The sequence below is a fragment of the Benincasa hispida genome, chromosome 4, assembly GCF_009727055.1.
Source record: "Benincasa hispida cultivar B227 chromosome 4, ASM972705v1, whole genome shotgun sequence".
NCBI lineage: Eukaryota > Viridiplantae > Streptophyta > Magnoliopsida > Cucurbitales > Cucurbitaceae > Benincasa > Benincasa hispida.
The window spans coordinates 7,373,622-7,394,659 of NC_052352.1; the positions used below are offsets into that span (position 1 = coordinate 7,373,622).

At 30.7% G+C, this 21,038-nt stretch overlaps 1 protein-coding gene across 1 annotated transcript; it reads left to right on the top strand.

The window, feature by feature from the left end:
• Positions 1 to 4,677: 4,677 nt before the first annotated feature.
• LOC120075303 (patatin-like protein 2) lies at positions 4,678 to 12,741 on the top strand. Its single transcript, XM_039028567.1, has 7 exons — positions 4,678 to 5,000; positions 8,182 to 8,363; positions 8,928 to 9,108; positions 9,736 to 9,900; positions 10,539 to 10,841; positions 12,032 to 12,210; positions 12,406 to 12,741. Exons 1-7 carry the CDS (start codon positions 4,869 to 4,871, stop codon positions 12,512 to 12,514), a joined length of 1,251 nt encoding a protein of 416 aa, XP_038884495.1. The 5' UTR covers positions 4,678 to 4,868; the 3' UTR covers positions 12,515 to 12,741.
• Positions 12,742 to 21,038: the final 8,297 nt, after the last annotated feature.

Here is a 21,038-nt window from a genome sequence, read left to right on the forward strand (position 1 = left end):
ATAGAATACACGAACTCTGACTTTCAGGTCGATTGAGATTCTCGCAAATCAACACCAGGGTCAGTTTTCACTCTAAATGGAAGGACTGTAGTCTGGCGAAGCATCAAACAAGGATTCATTGCGGACTCCACTATGGAAGCCGAATACGTAGCCGCTTGTGAAGTAGCTAAAGAGGTTGTTTGGCTGAGGAAATTCCTTTCAGATTTGGAAGTTATTCCAAATAAGGATATGCCTATCACTCTTTATTGTGATAACAGCGGGGCTGTGGAAAATTCGAAGGAGCCTCGGAGTCATTGTCGGGGTAAACACATAGAACGAAAATACCACTTGATCAGGGAGATTATGCATCACGGTGATGTGATAGTCACGAAGATCGCATCGGAACACAACGTTGCTGACCCCTTTACAAAGGCTCTCACGGCTAAAGTGTTCGAGGGTTACCTGGAGAGTCTGGGTCTGCGGGACATGCGACATCTTGTCTAGGGCAAGTGGGAAATGATACTGGGGTATGCCCTAGTTTATTGTATATTGTACATGTTTTATATTGTATTGTACATTAGTCTCCCGAGGCATTAGAACAAGTGGGAGATTGTTGGGATTAGTGTCCTAATTCTCCCAGAGTCTTATTGTTTGTAATGATAGACATTGTTTGATGAATAAAATAACTGTTATTTCATTCTGGCATTTACTCATATCCAATAAACAAAGCTCCATGATTATCTTATGTAAACTCAAGCATGTATATGTGATAAACAAGTGGATCATGCCTTAAGTGATAGCCTAAATAGGTCTGTAGTATAAGGATTAAGGTGGGATACCTGATCCTAGTGATATTACGGATACGACCCACTTTGTAGAGGTTTGCAAGTATTGTAAACTACTACAGATGATAGATCCTGACCATTCATGTTGAGACGTGTGAGCGAGGGTGTCCTATACAAAGAGTTTGTATAAGACTGGACCACGAGATGACTAGACTCTGTATATAACACCATTGATACTAGAGACTTACATCTCACCTAAATGACCATAGGTGACACGACCTCAATCCTGAGTGTTTTGGGAACTTCTACCTTTGAGGGCGATCCTTTGATTATTATAGGTGAGAATGACCATATTGCCAACTCAACATGCCTACCTTTTTGAGGACTTATATGATTTGGGAGTTGGGAACTCAATACACAAGATGGAATTCACTCATTTCTCGACGCAGGGATAAGTAGAGAGATTGCTCCCTTAAAGGCTGATTCCGAGGCTTGAACATAATGGCCACAACTTCTCTTTGGAAGAGAAGACTCAGTCATAGTAGGACTATGACTTATGTTCATTAGAGGGATCAGTGGTACTTAAGGAGTTAGATGTAACTACAGGGGCATAACGGTTATTGGCCGAGCTGTACTTACGAGTGATTTGTGAAGGGCTGTCACATTGTTGATTGGTTAAGATGGACACATGACATATTTGTGGTAAGGAGAGTTCAATTGTCGGTCTTTAGTGGAGTGTCTGACATTAACGGATGGTGGATCCCGTGTCTAAAGTGTTTAGTCAGTTATTCATGTACCGTTTAAGCTTCGAGCTATAGGACCATAAGGTCCTCTTGATAGCTCAATGAATTCAGTTGAGGATCAGTTCTTGGTATTGATTTGAAATGTTCAAGTTGAGAAGAGGTAATTCAATTATATATAATATGATTGGTATGGTGTATGAGATATATTTAGTGGAGGATTAATGTAAATGAGATTTCAAAATCACCTTAGGATAATTAGATGACTTATTGGGCCAAGAGGAAGCTTCGATTTTATGTTTGGCTAGGGCCGGTCTCGACATCTTGTTTGGGTCATATCTCGGGCCCAAAACGCTCTCTCGGATCGAAAAATGCGTAATACATGTCTTATTAGGCATTTGGTAAGGCTCGACTGAGGTTTCGATTGAGGTTGAGCATGTTGCCTTGGGCCAAGCTCAAACCAGTCCTCTTTTCCTTGGTCTATTTTGGTCCGCAGTTTCCATTTTTGACTACTATCACGCTTTTTTTTTTACCTTGTCGTTTCTAAATGTTAATTATACCATTTTATCTAAAATCACCCCTAATATTCATCCTACTATCTCCATCCAACAAACTTGAGAGTCACCAATGGACAAATCTAAGGGCTACTGAACATCAATTTACCAATACAGTAACTATATATTTATGACATAGCTTCAGAAATTTATGGTGTTTTTTTTTATTTAGAATTTGAATATGACAAGACTACACCATGTTAGGCACTTTTTTTTTTAAATATAATTTTTAAGATTTAAAAGAATGCTTTGAATAGATAAAAAATGAAATATTTTATTTGTAATGGTTGTAGGGAAGTGGCAGCTGTATCCTTCTAGATTGAAAAGTTTGTTTTGAAATGATAAGTCTGACTACGTCATTTCATCAACTCGAGGAAACTCATTCATAATCAACCAAAAAGAAACCAGGAAAATAAATAAATAAATAAAAACTAATCCATTGACCCAAACATTCTAGAGTCGATTCGCGTGCGTTTTGATGTTTTAATCGACATCTTAAAAAAAAAGGAGAAAAATTGCAATTTACATTCTGAAATAATAATTTTAACCAATTAAACATTGAATTTTTGTAAATCAATTAATTAATACGTTGATTTAGACTTAGTTAAAAAATACGTTGTAAAACATATAATTGTTTTAAATTAAAAATTTAAATTGTTATTAGTTGATCAATTTATAAGATTATATTTGAAAATTTTCTATATATTCAATTTTTACACATGTGTAAAGTTCTTCAAAGTATCAAATTAATAAAATGGATGATTCGAATCAATGCATGAATAATTTTCAAATGAAATCTGAATTGAAAGTCTAAATTAATTTATTTGTGAAAGTTTGAAATTTAATTAATAAAATTATAAGTCTCATACCACACACACTAAAGGTATGTTTGAAATCCATTTTCAAGTGTTTATTTTTTTTAAAAAAAGTCATTTGGGAAGAAATCGAAATGTTTGTCCAAAATAGTTTTTTAAGTGTATTTTAATCATTTTTATCAAAAGTGTTTAATAAAAATGAGTTTTTTAAAAAATATATTTTTTTTTTTCAAGTCAATTCACACGGATGCTAAGACGCTTTGATTGATAGTTTTATTTTCTATATCATGTATTTCTTAATAATTTATTTTTTTTAATTGTTTTTATTGAAAATGGAATAGAAATTGTGTTCGGAACATGTCTACTTTTCTTGTTCTCTAAGATTTTTCATTTTACTGAAAAAAAAAATATTAGTGGTACTATACTTCATTTACTTCTTTTGATTTTTATTATGCAGCATAAACTTAAAGAAATGTTTTATATTTTTAAAAAATAGGAAAAGAAAAGAAAAATAATTTCTTTTATAAAAATTATGCACAATTTTGCAAATGTTTCATAAAAATGAGAATGGGAAGTGGAAAAATAGTTGTAAAATGTAATGTTTGAAGATTTGAGAATCGAGAGAAAATTAATTTTCATAATTAAAAGTGCATAAAAAGTCATTTATTAAATCAAGTGGGTTAACATTTTCCTACCATCACACGCCAAATTTGTTTAAACAAAGAAAATATTGATATGAAAACATTGAAAAGAACAACAAATGAGTTGAAGATAAGACGTCAAAAGAAAAAAAATAATAAAAAGAAGAAGAAAAAAGAAGAAGAAGAAGAAGAAAGAAGAAGAAGAGAAGAAAGCAAATATTGAATATAAAGAAAATATTCTATAAAATTACTCTCGATATGATTTAGGGTAAGTTTGGATTGATTTGAGAAAAAAAATATTTTTCAAAAAGTTCATTTTTATTTAAATACTTTTGATAAAAAGTGATTAAAATATATTTAAAAAGCTATTTTAAGTGATTGTCAAACCTTCCGATTTTTTTCAAAATAATTTATTTTTTACATTAAACACTTGAAAATATATTTAAAATGTACCATCCATATTCTATAGTTTGACAGAAACATAATTCAACTGATCATAGTTATTAGCTTATTACACCATCCATCTAGTTTTGTTGAATTAAAATCAATCCATAATAACCTTTATGACTTTCAGTAAATAGTTAATATTAGAACAATACTGTAATATATATTGTAGTAATAATCAGTACTCAACTTGCAAAATGAGTATAGCACAACTGACATAGTACTTGTATTATAACTTTAAAATCAAAGATTAATTTTCTTGTCCGTAGAAAAATAATAATTAGTACTTAACTCATAAAAAAATAAATGAAATTTGAATTTTTCCATTATATTTTTTCTGGAACTCCATGGAACCTTAAGAGCTTAATTGAATAAAAAAAATTAATATTAACAAAATTAAAAATTTGAAAACATTAATTAACTTGGAAATATTGATAATATGAAGCCATAGGAGCTATATAGAAAATGTTAGACATGGGATGGGATTGGCACTTTTATTAATTTTCACAAGTGAATGACCTTAAGAAACAACCAAGTTGAAAATGAATACTTTTGACATTTCTATAAAATTACCCTTATTTTATTGGTCCACATGTCAAAGAAAGAGAGGCTCACAATTCTAATCTTTCCATGCTGTGGCATTTTGCATATACCTAATGCCAAATAATGGGTCAAAGGGAATGGTGATATGAATGTTTATAAATAGCCTCATGGAAGCATCAAACAATACACACAAAATTACCACAAAGGTTACAAATATTTTCAAAAGGCTTGGAAGTTTTCATTCTTAAAGCTTTTCTTGATCTTCATCATAAACCTTAAATTCCCTTCTTTCTTACTTTCAACACTAGAAACTAGCTCTTTCTATTATATTCATACAGGTTTTACTTTTCTCTTCAAATCATCCGTCATGGAAGCAATAATTGTGCCATTCCAACCCCCGACGTTTGGTAATCTTATTACAATCCTGAGTATTGATGGAGGTGGAATTAGAGGAATCATTCCAGGAACTATTCTTAATTTTCTCGAGTCTGAACTTCAGGTACTATTATATGTTAATTATTTATGTCTCGTTTGGTAACCATTTTGTTTTTTTTGTTTTTTAAAATTAAATTCATAAACATTACTTCCACCTCCTAATTTCTTCATTTGTAATTCACTTTTTACTAAAGGTTTAAAAAATCAAACCAAAATTTGAAAACTCAAAAAAGTAGTTTTTGTTTTTAGAAATTGACCAAGATTTCAACCATTGTACTTAGAGCAATGATTAATTGCAGCATAGGTTGCACCTAACTTATATGCTTCCCACTTCTTTACCACACAAAAAATAAATTAGAAAAAAACAATTTAAAAAATAAAATCTGTCATGTGGTGATATTGTATTAGACTATATTTGAAATGCACTAAGATAGGTACCTCCAAAGGAGCATCTAAGTTTTTCTTTTGTACTTGAGAAAGATGTAAATCATTATATGTAATTGAAAAAAAATAGGTTTAATTTTTAAAAATTAAAAAAAATGAGATGATTACTAAATGAAGCTTTAAAAATATATATTTTTTAGTATACAGCCAAATGTGGTTTAGGAAGTTCATTCATTGTATATTTTTGTTTTAAAAAATGAACATCGATCTCTTGCTATGACTATTCTTTGGCCATTTAAATGTTTACAGATTTGTCAAATTGGGTCATTAATTTTTTACAGATTTGTCAAATTGGGTCATTAATTTTTAATGTTTTTTTTGGGTGATAAATTGAATAGATCGCATTTAGTCCGTTATGTTGAGAATAACCCTTCAAAATTTATGAAAGGATAAGCCAATATATATATATATAATTTTTTTTCGTATCTATTTGGAGTGACTAAAGAAAAAACCGTTTTTTTCATAAAAAAGTTCTTTCTTTATTTAAACTTCTTTTATAAAAATATTTAAAATATACTTTAAAAATATTTTAAAAGCTTGAATGGTAATCAAATATTTTAATTTTCCAAAATGAATCATTTTCAAAATTAAAAATTTGAAAAGTTAAACCAAACGTACTATTTATCGTTTTTGGAAACACAAAGCATATGATTTGAAAGGATTTTCTTGTGCATCATATGCCTCATAATTACATTTTGTTTTTACAATATGTGAGGTAGATGATCGAATCTCATATCTCGAAGTTAATAATATAACATCATGTCAAAAGTACTAAAAAATAGAATAAGAAAAAATAATCTGATTATATCTTATATTTGTTATCATATGTAATTAAAATAAGGCTAAATTATAAATAATGCCCTTCAACTTCATACTTTGTGTAAAAAATACTTTTAAATTTTCAAAAGTTTAAAAAATATCTTTAAAACTTTCAAAAATACCCTTATCGTTAGCTTTGGATAGAAACGGTTAAAGTTTTGTTTCAAAAGTACCATTGAACTTTCAAAAGTTAAAAAAATATCCTTAAACTTAAACAAAAGTTAAAAAAAAGCCTAACCGTTAGTATATGAATAAAAATCATTAATACCTCATCGTAAAAATAATTCTAGATAATAAAATTAAGATGTTCATACCATTAATATGGTGCTTAATTTGTTCGAAGTTTTTGTAAGTACGACTTTGTTATAACATTTTATTCCTAAATCAAAATCACACCAAATTCCAAATATCAAAATCTCCCCTTAATTATGAACGTACAACTTTGTTAAAATATTTAAGTCTAAAAATTACTTAATGCTTCATTTTTTATCTTTATTCTTATTATAGTCCATATACCTTAACTAAAGTGTGCATTTTTCCTTATTTATTTACTTTTTAGATACACAAATATCAAACAGTTAACAAAAATGGGAGAAAAAACACTAAAACATAAATAACTCATATATCAGTAAGGGTATTTTTAGAACCGTAAGTGTATTTTTGAATTTTATTTTTAAGTTTAAGGGTTTTTTTTTGAACTTTTGAAAGGCAAGGATATTTCTGGACTCATTTTAGAAGCTTAAGGGTATTTTTTAAATTTTCAAAATTTTAAAGATATTTTTGACAAAAAGTACAAAGTTTAGGAATATTTCGTATAATTTAACCCTAAATTAAATAAGAAAAAAAGTATTGTTCTTAAAAAAAAAAAGGGGGAGATAAAGAGACTCTTGGGTCTTATAGTGCCAAGTGTTTCCACAATTTTTAATGTCAGTGTGTGTGTTCCATTGTTTTTTTTAAAAGGGTTAAGGTCAAATCTTGTTATTCAATAATCAAATACTTTCTTGAATTTAATTTAATATTTTGATCCTTCAATTAATTATCTTATTTCAAACTTAGATTAATGAGTTGAATTATCAAGATTACGAAAACAGTTGAATCTCAAATACAATAATTTAATTTACTCAAAAAAAGAAAACTACAATAAATTAAATGCTTAATAACTACATAACTTTTTTTTTTTGGGTTAAAATGTGTATTAGTATCTCACCATTTTCTTGCAATAGTTTCTATCAAGCTTAAAGAACCTTGAATTTAATAGTTAAAATACCTTTAAAAAACATTTTTTTTTCTAATAAATAAAAATGGCTACTTTTATAATTTGTTCGATCCCACCGCCGAAAATATTTTTAACTAAAAAAATGGTATTTTTAAAAAAATGATTTTTTTTTTTTTTTTTTTTTTTTTTTGTGTAAAAGTTCAATAATAGAACAAAGAAATCTATGTGTGGGAATAATTTTTATAAGCTTAAATCTTTCAAAACCTATAAAAAAAACTAAATGATTATGAAATGGATCTTTGAAAAATCTATTTTACAAAAAAATTACTAATATAGTTTTTCTTTTTAGTGAATAAGCAATTATAAATAAATATATCTATATCTATATCTATATATTATCGAAAGTTGAGAAATGGAGATTTTAAGCATTTGACTTCAAGAGATAAATTCTATGTCAATTATGGCTGAAGTATATTTAAGGGCTGATTGACTTGAAAAAAAAAATGATTTTCAAAATACTCATTTTTATTTAAACACTTTTGATAAAAATTGTTGAGAATATACTTCAAAAGCTATTTTAAGTGATTGTTAAACCCTCCATTTTTTTAAATGACTTACTTTTTAAATTAAACATTCGAAAATGCATTCTAAATACACCCTTAGTTTGATATGATTTTTTTTCTCTTGATATTCATTCATAAGGTTGATACAATATTATTTGTTACTCTATTTTCCCCCCCTAATATTGTTATGACTTATGATGTAGAAACTAGATGGCAAGGAGGCAAGACTTGTAGATTACTTTGATGTGGTTGCTGGGACAAGCACTGGAGGACTTGTGACAGCCATGATATCTACACCAGATCAAAACAACCGTCCCTTATTTTCTGCTGAAGATATCAATCAATTTTACCTTGATCACTGTCCAAAAATCTTTCCCCAGAACAGGTTCATTTTTCCCCAATTAAATTACTAAGTTGGTCTCTATAAGTTTAGCATTACTCATGTAATGTGATCATAAATGGTTTTAGTAATTTTAATTTGACCACAATAGTTTGGTTAAATTATCTCTGAAATTGATCTTATTATTTGTTAGGATCGTAAACAAAGTTCCACATTACTTAGGGAAGAAAATGATGATGTGTATATATAAGTGTAGACAATTATTTTTATTAGTATGGGGTTTTTTGGTAGTTCAAAAAGTAAAGCTATAAGGAAACATGTTAAGATGATTTTGTGGAGAAATTATTTAGATATAACTACCACAATATGATCGGCAATTTTGCACGTATATATATGCATGCATATGTATCTAACGATTATTAAGAGACAACTACGTTTTCGAGACTTCATTAAATAAATTTCTAATTTTATTAGATTTATTTCAAATATAATGACAAAATTAAATTTGAAAGCTGAAATAATGGAGACAAAGTCCAAAGTATTCGAAAAAATAGACACAAAATAAAATTAATCCTCTCATCTTTTCTTTGATATTTGAAAATGTGACAGAACATGGCCAATAGGAAAAATAGTGAAATTATTGTCTGGACCAAAATACGACGGGGAATATCTCCACAAACTTGTAAAGGAAAAGCTTGGTGACACAAAATTACACCAAACGTTGACTAATGTGGTCATTCCCACGTTTGACATTCAACTCCTTCAGCCCACCATTTTTTCTAGCTACGAGGTAATTATTTATTATTTATTTTTTATTTTTTATTTTTTTCCTTCCATTGATTGCAATAAATTATAATAATAATAATAATTATTTATTGGATAAATACAGAGAGACAGTATCAATTTAAATTTTAAACTAATAATTATATTAATTTAAACGCTTAACTTTTATAAGTTTTTCAATTTAAACTCTAAATTTTCATAAACTCTCCATTATGTTTTATTTAGATATATTCATGAATGTTTAAGGTTTAAATTGATATATATTTACAAAAATTCAATTGATATATTAATGAAAGTTTAAAGTTTAAATTGATATGATTATTAGATTGAGGTTTAAATTGATACAACTATTCATTCATGGTTTAAATGGATACAACTCCAAAGTTTAGAGATATAAATTGATATTTGTTGTTATTTATTTTTATTGAAGATTAAAGTTTTGGTCGATGGTTAAGGGTAACACGGGATGTACCCATTTCTATGCATTCTTCTCACATCACTCATATTAAAAAATAATTAAAATATTTAAAAAATGAGAATAATTTATCACATGATAAATTATGATTAGACAATTTAATAGGATATACGATGGATGATATCCGAGAGATATGCACTTAAGTATTTTTGTTTTCAGATGAAGAATAATCCATCCTTGGATGCTTACTTGTCGGATATTTGCATTGCTACATCGGCTGCTCCTACTTATCTTCCGCCTCATTACTTCAAAACTGAGGGCATTGCTCATGAAAAAACGAGGGAATTTAACCTAATAGATGGCGGCGTTGCGGCTAACAATCCGGTAAATTAACAAAATTATATTCATTTAATTCTAAATTTTATGATTAGCTTTGAATCTATGAACTCCATAATCATTTAAGTCTCATTTGACTTTTTTTTTTTTAAATCAAACCGATTTCTGAAAATAAAAAAAAAAGTTTTAATATTTTTGTTTATGTATTTCTTTGATAATAAATTTAAAACATTCCAAGTCAGGAGACTTAAATGTTAAGAAATATTGGTTTAAATAGAAAAATGATAATAAAATTAGTACATATTTGAGAGTGATTTTGAATCCATTAAAATCACTTTTATCTTTTCCAAATTCACCTTAAAGTATATCTTTAATTACTCAAAATCAATTTAATATTTAATTTATTCTTTCAAATTCAATTTTCATACTATTAAAATAGATTTTTAAGGATTAAAATTCATTTTCGAATGATTTTAAAAAATGCAACAACTAGACTATACCAAACATTAAAAATAATTCAAGTAAAAAAATTGACACATAGCGGATTTTTATTAAGGTGTTATCTGGGCTACACAAAGGTGGAAGTTCCACCTTTTTTATTTTTTTTTAAATGACAAAGAAATGATTTTAATATCAAAGTAGTTAATTTTTGATATTGTAAAAGCATTTTTGTTAAATGAAATTAGACGTTGGTGGCAATTGGAGAAGTGACGAAGGAGGTGATAAAACAAACTCCGGACTTCTTTGCTATAAAGCCAATGGACTACAGAAGGTTTTTGGTGATATCATTGGGCACCGGAGCTCCGAAGGCGGAAAAGAGATACACGGCGGAGCAAGCGGCGGAGTGGGGGATGTTGGACTGGTTAACCAACGACGGCTCCACCCCAATAATCGACGTGTTTTCACAAGGAAGCTCCGATATGGTGGATTTTCACCTTTCTGTCATTTTTCAAGCCCTTCATTGTGAAGATAACTACCTTCGCATTCAGGTTCTATTTCTTTTTCTTTTCTTTTTTTTTTTTTCAATCTATTCGAAGACTAAATATACACAAACTTAAATTTTAATTTTGAATTAATTAATATATCAATGAAAATCGAAAAAATTAGTATTATTATTTAAATTTTTTAATAAAAATTAATTTCAAGAGACTAAATTAAATAGGGTTAAAATTAGAATTTTGAAGTACTATAAACCAAAATGATTAAAAAAAATAAACCAAGGTAGAGATTTTTTTAAATCTTATTCCATTTTTATTAGCCATCTATTACTACTTATATGTCAACACGATTACAAATCAAAGAAATTGTTAACTACTTTTAAACAGTTTTTTTAATTATCATTTTGAAAGAAACCAAACGCAAAATAAAATATCAAATGAGATACCTTAAACATTACTAATTTACTTATCAACATTATTTACGTGCATTTAAAGATGGATCTTATCTTTGTGGATATTCCATTTTAATCCCACATACAAATAAAATATAGGGTAAAATTTCTTTTTGATCGTTTTGAGTATAGTTTCTAGATTTTCAAATATCATACATTTGGTCATTAAATTTTGAATTTTGTTTTAATTTAGTCCCAAAATTTCAAATGTTATAATTTTACCATTGAGAATTTTGTTTTGTTTCAATTTGGTCTCTACGTTTCAAGATTTTACATTTTTTTAACCTCAATTTTTCATTAAATACTCATTTTCAATCATTGATGCCAATTTTTATTAATTAATTAGAAATAAATATGAAGTGAAAATTTGAATTTAATTTTAAAAGTGATAAAAAAAATAATGAAAATTAATTAATTATAATTTTTTTTAATGATTTTTAATTTATTAATATAAATTAATACTAAAGACAAAAAATGAATAATTGAGTCTAAAAGTGTAAATCTTGAAACACTAAGACCAAATTGAAACAAAATTCAAATGTCAGAAGTAAAATTGAAGATTTTGAAACGTAGGACTAAATTTGAAACCAAACTCAAAACTTAAAAGACTAATTGTGTAATATTTTAAAACCTAGAGATTAAATAGAAAGCATATCCAACACCTAGGGATCAAAAAGATATTTTTTTCTCAAAAATAAAATAAAATAAAAAGTAAGAAGGATTAATTAAAATTTATGAAGATAGATATAGTTGAGAATTTGCCTAAATATATTTCTTTACATATTACAGGATGATACGTTGAGCGGTGAAGTATCTTCAGTCGATGTAGCTACAGAAAAGAATCTAAATGAACTTTTGAAGGTTGGAGAAAGGTTATTGAAAAAGCCAGTTTCAAGGGTGAATTTGCAGACCGGCATTTTTGAGGATTGTACTTCAAATTCAGAAACAAATGATCAAGCCCTTATAAGGCAAAGTTTTAATTAAAATCCCTCCACACCCTTTTTTTTAAAAAAATATTTAAATCATTAATAAAGAAATTAAAAGGTCTCAAATATTATATATATTTGTTTTAATTTAGGATCGTTTTCAAATAAAGAAAAATAGATCAAATTATTTATAAATATAGCAAAATTTATTATTGACGAGTTGTTCATCTTATACAGATTCGCGAAGTTGCTGTCTGAAGAGCGGCGGCTCCGCCATGCAAGGTCTCCTCATAGAAAAGCTACCACCATGCAATTGGAAAATGTCTCTCCTCCCAATTCAATTTAAATTTCCATTTTTCAAAATATTTCTCATAATTTTCTCAGAAGTCTTAAAATTTTAGGTTATCATTATTACATTTTTAGAAAATAATAAAAGATAAAAACTTTATTTGTTTCATAGATTTGTTCATGTATGGAGCTAATCCTAATTGCCTGTCGTCTTGGTTCAATATTGAAGGCTCCATTTTATGTAGCAATATAAATTTTATATTATTATAAACTTTTCCCTTAACACATATTGTTACATTATTTTTATGATTGTTAACTAAAAGTGGAAAAAAAAAAGAAAATTTACACACACACACATATATATATATAGGAATAGCTTTGACCAAAAAGTTAGGGATTAACTAATTAACAACTTAACATGTAAATCAGAGTGATAGCTTAACTAGTTAATTTTAACCAAAAGTTAGGGATTTAAATATCTATCCATAAATATTGTAAAACGATCAAAATATATCACCCCAAAACATGTTATGACGAGATGTATATCAAACATCTTACATCCCCAACTTAAATAATTGTTTCAATTTTTACTTTCTATTCAATTTTGCTTGGATTCACCTGGTAATTATAATAGAAAATTAAAACAAGTAGATTTTAAGCTTGATAGATGTATATACTCAACGTTACTCCTCTTAGAGCTCACAAATTTCAACAAAAATATAACTCTTGTATTTTATTTCTTGCTGTCATATCTATTTCATACATGGCATATGTTTAATAATTAAATATACATAAAATAAATATTTTATAAGAATATGAGGGTATATTCACTACAAGAATTTTGGTAATTCTTGACGACATTAATCTCGACAACCAAAAAACCGTCGGCGATTTCGACCTCCCCCGATGGTCCAAATAAGGGGTTGGGATAAAAATTTAATCCCGACGGTCCATGAACAGATCGTCGGGATTTTAAATTCGCCCAACGGTCTCCCTAGAAACCGTCGGGCTTATTGTACTTTAGCTCGACGGTTCATTCAAGACCATTAGACATTTTAATCTCTCCCGACGGTGTACAAACACCATCGGGCATTCCGGTTTGAACCCAACGGTTACTACTCAACTGTCGGGCGAGATGTGCAGAATCTATTGTGATTTGTTAAGCTCGCCCGGTAAGCGGAAAATCGTCGAATTTTCATTTTAAAGGCCGACGGCTCCATGCAACCGTTAGGATTCTAAGTTGTAATATAAATATTAAATTTTTTTTTATGGGAATTGGGGAATCATTGGCCGACGGTGAGACAAGAACAATCGGGATAAGTTTAAGAATTCTCGACGGTTTCTCCTAACGATCGATCAAACGTTGAACTTTAGACATGTTTAGTCAACCGTCGAGTGTTCTAAGAAATATAAAAATATTTTTTTTTGGGAATTTGGGAAGGTTCCACCAACGGTTGTGTTAGAAAACCGATGGGGGTGCCTCGTTCGCCCGACAGTTTTGAGTGACCGTCGGTCGTTATTACATTCTCGAGGGGATTCTAAGTTTCCTTTTGGGAATTGGTGAATTTTGTCCGACAATTATGTTAGAAAATCGTCAGACTTGGGAAGTTGGGCCGATGGTTCGTAGGAGACCGTCGGGATTGCTTACATACATCCCATCATTAGCAGACAATCGTCGGGAAAATTTCTATTTAAAAATCCCTCTTCTTCCCCTCTTCTTCTTCTTTTTCTTCTTCCCCTCGCCGTCGTTGCTTACATATACTAATGCCATTGTTCTCCTTCTCGCCGTCTGCCGCTGTTTGTTCCCCTTTCGCCACCTGTCACCGTTTGTTCCCCTCTCACCGTCCATCGTCGTCCATTCGTTAACAAAAATCACCCTTGTCGTCCGTTCGTTCCCTCCGGTAGCCGTTCCCCTCTCGCCGCTTGTTGTCGATTGTCCGTTGAACCGCTGTCTATTGGTTCCCCATCTCGCTTGTTGGTTCGTTCTCTCGTTGTTCGCCGACGTCTCCAATTTCCCCTTCGCCGGAAAGGTAACTCTTTTTTACTTATTTACTCGATATTCTTAGTATTCTTGGTATCAAGTACACATAAACAAATTACTTGTAATGTAGATTTGTTGTGATTCTAAAATCAACAAAAAACAGAGGTTGATTCTAAAATAGGAGAAGCTAATGATGTTAGTGATTCGTTAAGTAGAAATAAATTGGTTGGAATTGGATATTGAGTTTTCTATTAGATGGTTGATTGTAATGTATATTTGTTATGGATCATAGAATGAGGGTACTCTGTTAGCTAAAGAACAATTTAATTCCGTATCATGTGATTTGCTCTGTTTCTGTAGATAGCCAATGAACTATGGTAGTTTTTTTTCTTGCTAGATTTCTCACTAAATGAATTTGTGTCAATAACTTAGGATATTCGAGTTAGTTTATGGAGCGATTCGATTAACTCTATAGAATGGTTTAGCGTTGAGAATAGGGGATGTTTTCTGTATTCTTTAGTTTCTTTTTCTTTATTCTTTATGTGTTTGTATTTCTGTGTTTTGTTGTTTGAGGAATCTCCCTCTATTACTCATGTGGATTATTTAGTGCAACATGGTTCTCTTTTTAAACAATAGAATCTTGTAATGTGATTGCCTGTGAATATTTACTTAGAGTGTCTCCAAGAAAAACAACCTGGTTTTCTATTCTTTGTGATACAATTTTAGATAATTTTGTCTGGGTCTTTGAACATTGATTTGTCGTTTTTGGGTTGTTGAACTACCTATACTTCATACATATATGGAGCTAAACATTATCAATTCTTATGATAGGACTTCAACTAGCACTATTATAAGAATGATAACACTAACATTGATTTTGTCATCAATTTGGCTTCAACTGTAAATCTCTATATGAGTTGATATCATTTGGTTGTCTTTACAATAATTTGGTTTCAACCACTAGGACTTCAACTAGCATTTTGAAACTATCTCCAAACATCTCAAGCCGTTCTACCCTTAGATCTACTTTTACATGAGCAAATTGCATAAGATCAAAAGAGAAATAAGGATATGTTTGGGAGTGATTCTAAAATAGTTAAAATGACTATTTGTCATTTTCAAAATCACACTTAAACATACTTTTAATCATTCAAAACCACGAGCAAAAAGTAAATGAAATGAAATTAAAAGTTAGAAATTGGAACTATATGTTCTAATATAACTAATTGTCTAAATCATATAGGTTCAACTTATCGCATATATTATTAAGAATGAATAAAGAGCGGATTAAGATTAGGAACAAGTTATCAACTGAGTATGCAGAAGGAGTATATCGATTTCTTGATGTTGCAAAACTTCATGTTAATAAGTCGGGAAAAACAAGATGTCCATGCAGAAAATGTATGAATGCTAGGTGGGAGCCAATAGATGGAGTTGAACGACATTTATTCATTAATAGAATTTCTCCATCTTATCATCAATGGGTATATCATGGAGATCCAGTCGACTTGTCTAGGGGATACGATGGTCACACATCTCAGTTGACACATGATGATGGATTAAGTACGACAGAGATGAATGTCATAGATGAAGAAAATGAAATTTTGAATATTATAAATGATCTACAGTGTCCAATTGCTGATGTAAATGAAGAAGAAAATGAGGATGAGATGCAGACCAATGCCCAAGAAAGAGATAATAATTCAAGCTTATTTGAAGACTTAATGAATGAAGCACGCAACTAGTTGTACCCTAGTTGTACAAATTTATCGTCATTGTTGTTCTTGGTGAAGTTGATGCATACTAAGGTTCTTAGTGGCTAGACTAACAAGCTGTTTTAATTGTTACTTGAATTATTAAAAGAAGCATTTTCCGTTGGAGCATCTATACCTAGTTCATTTTATGACGCTAAAAGAAAATTACGTGACTTAGAACTTGCTTATGAGTGTATTCATGCTTGCAAATACGATTGCATCCTATATTGGAAAGAATATTTTGATTTGGAACAATGTTCAGTATGTGGTGAATCTCATTACAAAGTTGAATATGGAAAAAGTAAAAAGATTTCACATAAAATTTTATGACATTTTCCTTTAATACTAAGATTGAAGTGATCGTTTGCATCTAAACATATTACACCTGAAATGAGGTGGCATAAAGATAAACGTGTTGAAACTAATGGAGTGTTACGACATCCAGCTGATGCTGAAGGGTGGAAGCATTTTGATCATGAGTTTCCTTAGTTTGCTTCAGACCCACATAATGTTTGTTTAGTACTAGCTTCAGATGGATTCAATCCATTCGAGAATATGAGTACATCATATAGTATGTGGCCAATGATGCTCATTCCTTACAATTTGCCACATTGGAAATGCATGAAAGAGACAAATTTCATTGCCTCCCTTCTTATACCCGGTCCAAAATCTCCTGGAAAAGAAATTGATATTTACTTATAGCCATTGATTGAAGGGTAAAAGGAGTTATGAAATGATGGTGCGCACACTTATGATTGTGTTAACAACGAATACTTTCAACTACGTGCTTGCTTATTGTAGACTATTAACGACTTCCCTGCATGTGGTGACTTATCTGGATGGAGTACCAAAGGTTACAAAGTATACCCTATTTGTAAAGAGGATACATCAAATGAGGCTAAGGGGAAAACAATGTTTTATAGGGCATCGACGTTATCTTCCAGATAATCATAGTTGGCGTAAAAGCAAACAATTTGATGGAAAAGTGGAACGTAGACCTCCTCCAGTTGACATGGATGGAGAAGATATCTTACAAGAGGTGAATTTGTTAAACTTTCCCATGCTTAGCAAACATCCAGAGAAACATGATAAAAAAATGGAAACGAAGATTAAATTAGAATAAAAAAAGTATATTTTTCCAACTTCCATATTGATCGAAACTTTTATTGAGACATAAGTTGGATATTATGCATATTGAAAAGAATATTTGTGATAATTTGGTAGGCACATTATTAAATATTGAGGGAAAGAATAAGGATACAACTAATGCTCGTTTGGATCTAGAAGATCTAAATATACGGAAAGAACTACACCTGCAAAAGGTAGGAGACAAAGTTGTAAAGCCACACGCTGCATACGCATTGACTACTAACGATAAAGTTGCATTCTGTAAGTGGATGAAATCAGTCAAATTTTCTAATGGGTTTGTATCCAATATATCAAGATGTGTGAGTGAGAAAGATGGAAAGCTATGGGGGCTAAAAACTCAAGACTCGTATGTTCTGCTTCAGAGGCTTCTTCCAATTGGTGTTCGAGCATATTTAAAAAAAGACGTGTCCACTGTTGTCGTTGAGTTATGCAAATTTTTCTGTGATCTATGTGTAAAAACAATATCTATAGGGGATTTGGATCAATTACAAAGAGACATTATAATTATATTTTGTAAGTTAGAAAAAATATTTCTACCGACATTTTTTGATGTAATGGTGCACCTAGCAATCCATTTGCCCTATGAAACAAAAGTTGCAGGTCCAGTTAGTTATAGTTGGATGTACCCTATTGAAAGAAACTTACGAACATTGAAACAATATGTAAGAAACAAAGCACATCCTTAGGGTTCTGTAGCAGAAGCATATATAATGAATGAATCGTTGGAAATTTGTTCTTTGTATATAACTAGAATTGAGACAAGGTTCAATAGAGATGAAAGAAATGATGATAGACTTCCAAAGGATGAGATATGTGGTGAATTTTCAATGCTCAGAAAAAATGCGCGACCATTAGGAGCACCAAGAGTAAGGACATTATCGAGGGAAGAGAAGTGCAGTGCACATTGGTACATCTTGAACAATTGCATGGAAATTAAATCTTATCGAACGTAAGTTTTGAACATTCCACTGTAATTGATAATTTTGATTCAAAGTGTGAAATCTAAAATTGAGACACGTCTCTTACTTATAGGCAATATTTGAGACTAATTCGACATGAAGCTCAAAGTCAGGATGATTTATACAGAAGGCACCAACGAGGCTTTCTTGATTGGTTCAAATCTCATGTAAGTATATGAGTTTGAGTTTAACAGACCAATAAAACTTCAATTGACTACTAATGACAGGTGACATTACTTTTTAACAGGTTCTTTCACTGCGTCAAAATGGAGATATGTCTGATGACATATATTCACTAGCAATGGGGCCAAGTTCAGAAGTGCGCTCATACAGTGGATGCATTGTTAATGGAGTATGCTATCATAGTATTGAGCGTGATAATTGTCGAAGTACGCAAAATAGCGGGATCATGGTGCCTTCAGAAAGTGAAGGTGGAGGTGATCTCTATGATTTCTATGGTGTTGTTAATGAAGTATTGGACTTTCAGTATGCCAAGAGAAGACGTGTCATTATGTTTAAGTGTACTTGGTTTGATATAGATCCTAAAAAGAGCAACCGAGTACACATGGATTAGAGGTATATATCAATTAATACAACTCGTCATTGGTTTGTTAATGAGCCTTTTGTATTTGCCAGTCAAGACAAACAAGTGTTTTACATCAACGATCCTAAATATAGTAATAATTGGAAGGTGGTGCAAGTAGTCCAAAACAAGCATGTGTGGGACATGCCAGAAGCAGAAGAACGTGAGAATGACCAACGTGAGTTGTTAGAAGTGGTGAATAGTATTACTTGTACAGTCAATGAATCAATGAATGATAAGAGTTTATATAGAGTTGATGTTGATCCTACAGTTGTAGAATGGATAACTTCATAAATGACAAGGAAAATGATGTCCAATCTTCTTCTAATAAGAGTTTGAGTTTCGATGAACGTCTTAATGATACAGAATAAGCATGTAAATATGTATTTTCTCCATGAGCATATAGGTTAAACACTTGTTTCTTTTCCATTTCATAACTTACATATTGTTAGATAACATATATATTATTGTTTACACAGAAACGATGGTAGGTCATACTGATGAGGAGGTAACACTAGAGTTCTTACCGTCCGAGCCCATTGGTGCATCATCCTCTGTGGGAGATAATAGGTTATTTTAGTCACATTTTTATATAAACTAATGTTTCATTAAACTAACGACGTATAATTTTTGCAGAGTCTGGTAATACGACTACTAGGGCTAGACGTGGATACTCTTGAAATGTTGATCTGGATAAATATGTTCAACAATTCGGGAGAATTCCTATCGAGATCGACCCTGAATGGCAGAAACCTGTAGGATCTAAAGGCAACACTAGAGGGGGTGAATAGGGTTGACTACCAATTTTTTTTTAAAAATAATTTTATCTTCAAAAGATGCTCAATAAAGTTAACCCACTAATTTGATTAAAGAAAATTTATGCAAGACAAAACTTAAATCCTGCAAGCTATGATAACTTCAAATTTAAAGACAATTTAATCAAGGATAAATGTAAATAACACACTAAAAATTAAATCATGAAATTTGGAAAGATTAAAAAAATTAACTAAGACAAGAAGCAAAAAATTTGAAAACAAGAAATAAAAGAGAGAGGAAGAGAAAACATCGGAAATTATAATGGTTCGGCAAATTGCCTACTCCACCCTCCAAGACTCCTTCTTAGGTATTTCACTAAGTGATTCTCTTGCAGGTGAGGACCAAACTGACACAAGACCTTCTTTTTCCTAGGCTAAAAAGAAACCCAAGATCCTTTTTACTGGTTCAGGATCAAACCAATTTCTTTTTCTCACAACCCAAGGTGTACCCACACCTTAATACAAATCCCAAAAATTAAAAGAAAACCTCACAATATTACCTCTTGAAGGCTAAATACACAAGTTGAGCACTAAAAAAAACTCACAAAAATAACTCTCGGTTAATTTAGGAGCACGGAGGACAAGAATTTAAGAGTAGAAAGAATTGAGAGCTTAAGACTTGATAGCTTTTGGTGTGTCAATGAAGAGTAAAATCAAGTCGAATTTATAGGCGAGGGGGATAAATTTTGGCCATTGGATATGATTGCAAATGAAGGGTGGAGATTGAATAAAAATAAAAAAGGAAAGGATTTGAAAAGAAATTTTGAAAGATTGGAATTATTGAGATTTGGAGAATAAAAAGGATTTGAAGGATGAAAATTTAGGAAGGAAATCAAATTTGAAAAGGTTGAAATTTGGTGAGAATTTGGAGAAAATTGGATCAGGAAATTAAAGGAAAATAAGAGAATAAAAATGAAAATAAAAAATAGCCGGATGATATGAGCACCACACGCACAGGGGAGGAGATTGAGCGTCACGCGCCGCATTCGGTGAAGAAACCGTAGGCACGTGCGGCGCATGCATGCATGAAGCTGGGTGACCGCCACTTGTCATTATCTCATTCGTCCACGGTCGCCATGTCACTGCCACATCAGCAAAAAGTGATCGTTTGGAGCATCACGTCATTCGCCACGTCAGCTGCCACGTCATCAAGGTGCCATGTGTCACTGTCACGTTAGATTTCCTCTCAAATCTTCTTTTGCTTATAACTTTCTCGTTTGAATTCTAATTTGAGCGATTCAAATTGCGTTGGAATCGTCTTTCCGAGATCTACAAGATAGTGACTCTGAAACATTGAAAATGTTAGTACAAAAAATATGAGTTTGTTATCATCAAAATACT

Excerpts from the sequence above, each read along its gene's own strand:
- LOC120075303 (XM_039028567.1), top strand. The coding sequence starts at position 4,869 with ATGGAAGCAATAATTGTGCCATTCCAACCCCCGACGTTTGGTAATCTT. Across the intron at positions 9,901-10,538 it reads GCGTTGCGGCTAACAATCCG|ACGTTGGTGGCAATTGGAGA; the intron begins GTAAATTAACAA and ends AAATGAAATTAG. Across the intron at positions 10,842-12,031 it reads ATAACTACCTTCGCATTCAG|GATGATACGTTGAGCGGTGA; the intron begins GTTCTATTTCTT and ends TACATATTACAG.